Raw genomic sequence first — 8369 nt, 5'->3', positions numbered from 1 at the left:
TCCAATGGCTGTGGAAGGTATAGAGTTTTGGGGAGTGCATATAATCAACATATTATCGAAGGTGCTTAGATATTGATCCTGTATTTCGAGGTAGTTCAAATTCGTCTCTCTTGGACCTCCGGGGCTGACCTTAATTTTTCCGTGCTTGGTGGAGAATAATTCACTGGTAAAATGCCGAAGAGAAAGGTGAGTGTCGTTTGTGCCATCAGGCTCACTTCACTGTAGTTTTTCTGCTCTTGCATTTGAGGAAAATAGCGGTGCGCGATTACTGTGTCGACGTCGAGGCAGGTGAGGTGATTCCAAAGTTTGAGGAAGCGTCTTTTCAAACGCAACCTTTCATGGGTATTTAACGCGTCTTTGCGTGTAGATTAGATATTTCTACAATGATATCTTTTCTATTTACACTATTAATATCCCTGTGGCCATCTCAATGGCCGTTCTTGTGGTCGTGTTATTTGCCACTTCCCTGTCCACTGTGCGCACTGGTGAATGTCAGACGGACCCGCCGGATGGATGGATGCGTAAATCCCGTAGGAGACGTGCGTGATGATAATTCCTCTAGGCGCGTTTCGCGCATGTATGAGACATATCGAATAATGTGTAATCTAACAGTGAAAAATAGATCCCCACCTCCCTGTCTCAATTTGGTTCCCCGATGAGGGTGAACGGTAGCCGCCAAGCCGAGTGAACAAACCCATATCCAGATGGAGAGAGAGAAAAAAAAAAAAGACAGAAGGGATCAGAGACAATTGCCGCTGTGTTAAAAAAGGCCGTGACATTATCTAAACAGCATTGCACGACGAGCTCTGGTGCATTGTATCAGTGCATACATGGAAATGGGCTTTTCTACCATCCAAAAAAGCCATTGTCTGCGCAGATTTCGCCTTTGAGGACAGAGAATGGGAGGCCTCTAGGGGCGGAGGTCGCCCATATGCAAATGATGCGCTTGCCAACCTGCAGGCTAAACCAACATTTTTTCTTTCATGATGGGGGTGGGCTCTCCTGTACACTACCCTTACCTGCCTGCAGCCCGAAGAACATGTTCATCATATGATCATCCAAATGTAGCCTGACAGCCCTCAGGGTGTGTCATCAGTCATAACCGCGTGTAAATGAATCCATGTTTATATTCCATTATTCCAGGGGGGAGCTTGGCATGTAAACAGGCTGCCTCCATTAAAATGGTAATCACCAGAGAGATCATATGTCATCATCGCATAACATAAAATTGCAGTTGGTGCGGGGGCATCTCTAAGCAATTTCGCATTAAAATGATGATTTTTATTACATCATTATCTATTGGTTATATCATTAAGCAAAATACAAAATTATAAATCGATCCATAAAATACAATAATTACAATTTAATTATTTTTTATTTTTTATTACTGTTTTAAAATTCTTAATATATGAATAAAATATTCTAATAGGCCACCTGACCATATGTTAGTAAATCAGTATGCTACCAGAAGCATAAGAAAGAACTTATTGTGTTGTCTGTTATGCTGATAATTGTTTTGTTAATTTGTATGATTTTATTAAAAGCACAGGACTTTGTAACTAAGTTTTGTGTTATAAAAAGTGTAAGTTTAGTGTTTGGCACAGGGCTGATCATCAATAAATCTGCCAGTTATTTTCATGATGAAAATGCAAAAATATCCCATCACTGTATCCTAAAGCCCAAGCTGATGTCTTCATTTTGTTCCACCAATAGTCCATCATATACAATTTACTGTCATAAAAGACAAAGAAAACCGCACATATTCTCAACAGAGAAAGTGGAGCCTGTGAAGTTCTGTGAAGAATTTTTTGATTTTGATAAAATTATTTAAACTTTTTGATTTGATTATCAAAACAGTTGCAGATTACTTTTCTGTTGAAAACTGATTAATTGACCAACTGTTTAACATACACATTTTATTGTATTATTAGTAGCCTAAGTGGCATTTCTGTTCAAGAGACAAGGAGTTGATCTATAGAAAAGGGAACCTCAAACACATTTTTATGTCAGTGTATAACCTTAATACCTTTTTCCAAAGCTATATTTTTTATTATTAATATTATTATAATTATTACCTGTCCTGGCTGCCTATGTTACTCCACAGAAAGGATAAGATACATATGCACAACTGAACAGAGTAAACTCTTTGAACCAAATCTAATGTAAATTTTTATAAATTTGGAATTAAAATGTATTGATGATGGCTGATGAAAACACCCAGGAAACAATATTTTGAATAGCAAAAATTCTCAACTTTAGAGGGCTTATATGTCATATCAGTGGGTTGGTGGGGGGCTGCCCTTTGCATGTGCACCTTCACTTACTCTGCTGACAGTCTCTCCATTCATTGCTGCATTCCCTACAGTCTCCAGAGGGTCCCGAGGGCAAGGAGACCTCCAAAGTCACAAAGCAAGAGGTAATTATTTCAGTTGTGTTTGTGTGCTGTGTGTGGGATTGCAGACGTGTGTTTGCGTGCTGTGTATTTTTATTTTTTTTGTACTAAGAGAGAGTTTGTGTGAGTGACACAATAGACACAAGAAAGGTTAATGATTAGGACACTTGTAGCAGTCACCAAGCAGATCAGCTCAAGATCAGCCCGCAAAGGTACAACTGATATCTGCCTGTCTCTCTCTCTGTCACTGTCTCTCTCTCTCTCTCTCTCTCTCTCTCTCTCTCTCTCTCTCTCTCTCATTGATCATCCTTTGCTCCGGTAGCCCACCAGAAGGTCGGAGAGATTGTCAGCGGTAAGTTTCGTTCTCCCCTCCCTGTCTTCACCTCTGTCACTGTCCTCTTCTTCCTCTCGCTGCCTTCCCGTCATCCCGCCTCAGTCTTGTGGGATAGTAAATGTGAAATCACCAAGGCTCAGAGTGAAGTCCTCGCCCAGTTTATGGATTTGATCAAGGCAATTTACAAATTCCATAAACATGATCCTTGAGGATTGCGCCTGGCTTGGTGTGCATGTTTTTTTCTCTGTTGTCTTTATCCATTCTCAGTCTGGTCTGTTAAAACACCTTGTTAATGTGTAGGGCTGCATGATTAAAAGGTTGCATATTTCATTTGAATATTCCAACAGTAAATGAGTGTATGTAAAATCATCAGTAACAATAAAGCATTTTTCTTACTTGGGTCCCCTGCTATACTTGTTATACATGCTTAACCAAAACTACAGTATTCATGGAAAATGTCCAATTTGCATTCAGAATGCTCAAACTGTTCCCCGAATCCCAGTAAAAGTACTTACAGATATGCATACAGATAATAATCATGCTAATATTACCTAGCAAATGTATAATTTTGATGTGATCATGCAGTTCTACCGTACAGGCCATGTGTTTTTATCTGTGTTGTACTTTGCATGTTGAACCCGTCTGCATTGAGTCTCTGCATGTGTTTGTACATTTGCATGTGCACTTTAAAGGACAACTTTTACATTTGAAGAAATATGCTTATTCTCTTACTTGCTTTGAGACTTTGATGAGAAGATCGATGCTACACTTATGTCTGTAGGCTAGATATGACGCCATCAGCTAGCAGCCAGTTAGCTGAGCTTAAAAAGACTGGAAACAGGTATTATTGTGCAATGGTTAAAAAAGAACAACAACGTTTTACAGGGGGTGGGGTGTTATGTGCTGGACTATTTTTTGGTCAGGTGACCTGTGGAGACTCTAGGAAGTCACTGTACTAGCTGTTTCCCCCTGTTTCCAGTTTTGATGCTAAGCTAAGCTAACCATAGATCCCAAAATTCAAAATGTTAACCTGTTCCTTTAAGCTTTTGATGTGACACTTTTCAACAGTTAATCTTTGCAAGTTTTCTGAGTTGATATTTCATTTGGTGGTCAGTTTATTTAATAAGATGTCTTTTTTTAAGCAGTAAACCAGCACTGCCATGTTGTTTATAGGCTACAATTTAGACTGCTTGGCAAAAAGTATAGTTCTTTCTTTTCCAAAGTCTTTCCTACATCCAACACTTCCCCCAGTGTAAGAATTTAGAGAATTTCTTTAGTCTTTCATTTATCGCCTCATGTTAGTGTTTTTTAAAGCAAAACAGAGATATTCTGAGTAAGAATCACATGATTTAAATTTGTCACAGCAGTGTTTCTGTAGCTCGTGGCTTCAGGGTAATGTGGTCCACAGTCAGCAGTCTGGAAAGCAAACCTGCTCTAGACTGAGTGGCCACAGTTTTAACTCCCATCTGATATAGTCATTGTGCCGTGGTCTGAGGTCAGTTCCCTTTGAGAAGAGGCAGATATTTAAAACGACTTAGCACAGGAATATTGTCAGAGCCCATTGCTCAGTACTAGATGAATATTAATATTTACAGTGAGAGCTAGTGCAGACATTCCAAGCCTCCATATGTTCTGTATTAGTCCTAATGAATTTTCAAAGCAGCTCTTGTGGCTAAAGCATTAGTAAATTAAACAGTACAGAAATGGCTCTGTAAGTGTAGTGAGGAGGGGGAACTAAAGATGAACTAATATTTCTCCAAAAACGATGCACTGTGTTGGCCAGTCCTAAGTGACATCTGCCTAATTTGCAGAAGCCTGCTCCACCCAAGGCTGAGGCCAAGCCCAAGAAGGCCATCGTCAAGGTAAAGTACACACACACACATACACGCAACTACGCCTAGAATCATTTATTTCTATCCCCACAAATTTGCAACAGTCTCAGGCACTCTGTTGCCCCTCACTACTAGTTTGTGCATGGCCAAGGCCGCTGGATGTGGAAAACACAAAAAACACACACACACAGACCTCTTTACATGCAAACATACTTTGCACCTACAGTATTCAGGGTTTAGTATTTGGCCAAAAATCCAGAATTAATTTGAATCTATTTGAAATATTGAAGGTAAAATAAAAGCATAATTTTGCAGCAAAACCATTCTTTCTGATTTATTATAAGTTTGACGAACTGTGGGTGACCTGCAGCATGATCAACATGTATGTCTTCCCTTTCTATTATGAGAGTCATATGGCAAATGGTGTTATTTCGCAGAAGGAGATAGAAGAGGGGGGGAAAGTATGTTTCAGACTGTTAAAATCCAGTTTGCGATCAGTTTCACCGGATACGCTCTTTTTTAAAAGATTATATTTGGTGAAACTTAGCAAAAAAAATAGTACAGCTGAAGAAAAAGGAAATGCGGGAGAGCATGCAGCAAAAGAGCCATGCGTCAGATTCAAACCTGGGTCGCTGCGTTAAGGACCCTGGTATATGGTGCGTGTGCTCTACTGAGTGAGCTAACCGACAGCCCTGAAATTGGCTGTCATGTAATTTTTATGCAGTTGTGTGTTCTTCTTTCTTCCGTTCAGAAGGTGGCAGATGATAAGGGGGCGAAGGCAAAGAAAGGTGGCGCTAAGGGGAGGAAGGACGACGGCCCTGCCCAGAATGGAGAGACCAAGACCAATGAGGTATGAGAAGGGAAATTTGAAAAAAGAAAAACTTGATGAAAGAAGAAAATGCACATTCAGAGACAGACAAGGAAATAATGATTTTCATTCTCCTTATTTTGTCAATTTGTGTATAAACGTGAACACACAAATACACATCTCTTCCCACTCACACATGTGCATGCTGACACACACACACACACACACACACACACACAGATCTATGTGTCTCGTCCGTCTGTCAGTGTGTCTTCCATCAGAAGTACGGCTCCCTCCTTGATGTCAGTGAGAGGGCAGAGTGAGACAGTCAGAGTTAAGGGTACGGTCGAGTGTTGCTAATCAATCTTTGGAGTGTGTGTTTAGACTCTAACATATTAAGTATACAGAAATTGTATGCTAATTGAGCAAACATTTACCCAGTGTGCTTTGGGGTGCTGTGGCATGTTTGAGAGAGAGAATGAGTGAAGTGTGAAGAAGTGGGGATGTCGGGCATTTTGGTTTCTGTGTGCAGTGAAGTGGGCCAAGGACAGCTTTCTTACTCACGAGCAGGAGGGTTTGCTTCCTACACAGAGGTGACTGGTTCTGTGTTCATACACAGATGTTCACTCCAGTGAGGTCACGCCATCCGGATTTGGTTCCCTTGTTGAGTCAGTGTTGATTCCTGCAGATACTAGAGTTTTCAGTGAGGAGCTTTTCAGAGCAATTTAGTAAAAGAGCATCAACAAAAAAAGTAGCTATTGAGGTAAAAATATCAGTATTTTGAGTTGCAGAATTTTAGAGAGCTTTGCAAAATATTTCAATAATGTGAACACTACATGATTTTTAGCAGAGAAACATTCACCGATAATCATTTGAGCTAGGAGCTTGAAACTGGACCAATCATCAAATTGTATTGAGTGGACACATTTTACCTCTCGAAACTTATGAACACCTCCGCCTCACCTTTGCTCTGTGTTGGGATTGGGCTCCTGCAGTTTGTAACACACAGGCTGTGTTCGGAATTGCGTACTAACGTACTATTCATATTAAGTATGACGTCAAATTGAGTATGTTGTGTATTCCAACTGCATAGTATGTGGATTTTGTGTATGTGAAAAATGCCTGGATGTTTACTAGATTAGCAAGAGTATGCAATGTGAGCTTACTGCACATACTCAACCACCCCAAAATAATGTATTGTGTCACTTCAGAATGTCCAATGACAGGCTGCAAGTCTTTTATTTTATTTTTACAATTTTTGTATGCTATTTCATTACTATATTCACTTTTTGAGGCGAGAAATCAACTGTGCAGATCACTGCAGCCAAGGCATGAGACAACTTCAGTAATATTTCTGCTGTATCATATTTATTCTGTTTAGTTAAGCGCTGCTTTAGGTAAACTTTACAAGATAACGTACTTAGCCAGACACAAATGCTAAGATAGCAAAATGCTATTCCATCCTCCTCATCCTGGCTCTTCTCACTTGCACTTCCACAGAGCTCAGTGTAAAGAGTTATCATGGGAACTGCTTTCTACTGACACATTTTCTTAAATTTCAGAGTTACAAATCTTAAAAGCGAAACTGTCTGCCACCGTAAGAAAACGTCTATATTCTGGATATGAAGCGGTTTCCTCAGCAAAATAATTATGATAACTCAGGTAACCTGCCTCTTGGTAGAAGCCCCACGTTTTCAAAGTCTAAAAAACACAGCAGCTCATCTGTAAATATTACATTTTAACCTAAACTCTTCTCTTAATAGATTTAAGAAAGAAAATAGGCCAAAGCAATTCAAAGCATACTTTAAATAAATTAAAACATTTGGGCAAAATGTGCTCATTCGCTTTCTTGCTGAGAGTTAGATGAGAAGATCGATACGACTTTCATGGCTGTCCGCTACATGTGAAGCTAGAGCCAGGAGCTAACTTAGCATAAAGACTGGAAACGGGGGTGGGCAAGCCATTTTTGTATGCATTAAACAAGATCTAATTTGTTGTCAGCTGCTGTTTTTTGTTACTTGAGTCTTGTTCCATGGTGCAGGTTTACCAAGTTAGTTACTTATGAGATACTAAGCACAGGCCGATGCAAAATTATTCTCATGTTGATGTTTCAGTAAAGGAGAACGCCTTTCATCTCTCAGCTGGATATGGCTGATTTAGTTACTAAGCCCACTGAAGACTTGCCTGCTGAGCCTTGGCAGACCAAAACAAAAGTTGTGGGTTGCTCTATGAGGCTATGATGGATAACACCTGCATCTTTGTATAACTCTTCCCCCTCTTCTCACCTCCAGGTAACTGAAGCAGCGGAGGAGGCGACTGAGGAGAAGGCGTAAGGACACGGATGCGTCCACCGACTCGTCCCTTCTGACTCCATGGCAGCAAAGCATCTTTTTTTACTGACGATTTTTGTACCATGCTGAATTTTTTTTAGACTTGTGATAGTAGAGACGGACAACCAGCAGCCCCATCCCATATGTTCAGACTCCTTTCAGCTCCTCCACCTGCCGTATGTTTTTGCTCGATTCTCCTCCCTCCTCCATTCTGTATCACTACACGCCTCAGAAACCGAAAGACAGAATGAAGCGTTTTTATCAGGCTGCTGCAGATGTTCTTCATCTTGCCTGAAGTGGGCTGTAAACTCGACTGTTATGAGCTGTAAAGCAGCTCTGTCTATATCTGTAGTTTCTACAAAAGATGATCATTCTTATTGGCACTCTTGAATTTTTCCCCCCTGATGGTTAAGGTGAGGATTTGTGGATGTGTAACAGCAGTTTGGATGCAGAGCTACAAGAAACCAGGTTCACAGTTGCCATGGAGAACATCTGCAGCTTTTTAAAAGTCATCACAATCAGTCAAGTTTAGAATCATTACCAATGTGTTTCACATAGCTCCTTTTGTATGTCTGTGCTGGAGTGAATGTGTTTGTGGGCCTCTCTGTTTAACTTAGTTCACTTTGTTTGTCCGCCCCCCCCCCCCCCCCCCCCCCCCCCCCCCCCCCCCCCC

At 40.6% G+C, this 8369-nt stretch overlaps 1 protein-coding gene across 4 annotated transcripts; it reads left to right on the top strand.

Annotated features, from left to right (window-relative positions):
- hmgn3 (high mobility group nucleosomal binding domain 3) lies at positions 1 to 8330 on the top strand. 4 transcript variants are annotated; one of them, XM_046059834.1, is made up of 6 exons: positions 1 to 186; positions 2366 to 2416; positions 2715 to 2744; positions 4538 to 4588; positions 5313 to 5408; positions 7658 to 8330. In XM_046059834.1, exons 1-6 carry the CDS (start codon positions 172 to 174, stop codon positions 7697 to 7699), a joined length of 285 nt encoding a protein of 94 aa, XP_045915790.1. In that variant the 5' UTR covers positions 1 to 171; the 3' UTR covers positions 7700 to 8330. The 4 variants fall into 4 exon arrangements, with proteins under 4 accessions (XP_045915790.1, XP_045915792.1, XP_045915791.1 ...); XM_046059833.1 differs by having other exon boundaries at positions 7 to 186; positions 5310 to 5408; XM_046059836.1 differs by lacking the exon at positions 2715 to 2744.
- The last annotated feature ends 39 nt before the right edge of the window (positions 8331 to 8369 follow it).

Source organism: Micropterus dolomieu, linkage group LG10, assembly GCF_021292245.1.
Source record: "Micropterus dolomieu isolate WLL.071019.BEF.003 ecotype Adirondacks linkage group LG10, ASM2129224v1, whole genome shotgun sequence".
NCBI lineage: Eukaryota > Metazoa > Chordata > Actinopteri > Centrarchiformes > Centrarchidae > Micropterus > Micropterus dolomieu.
This window is presented reverse-complemented; position numbering and strand designations above follow the sequence as displayed.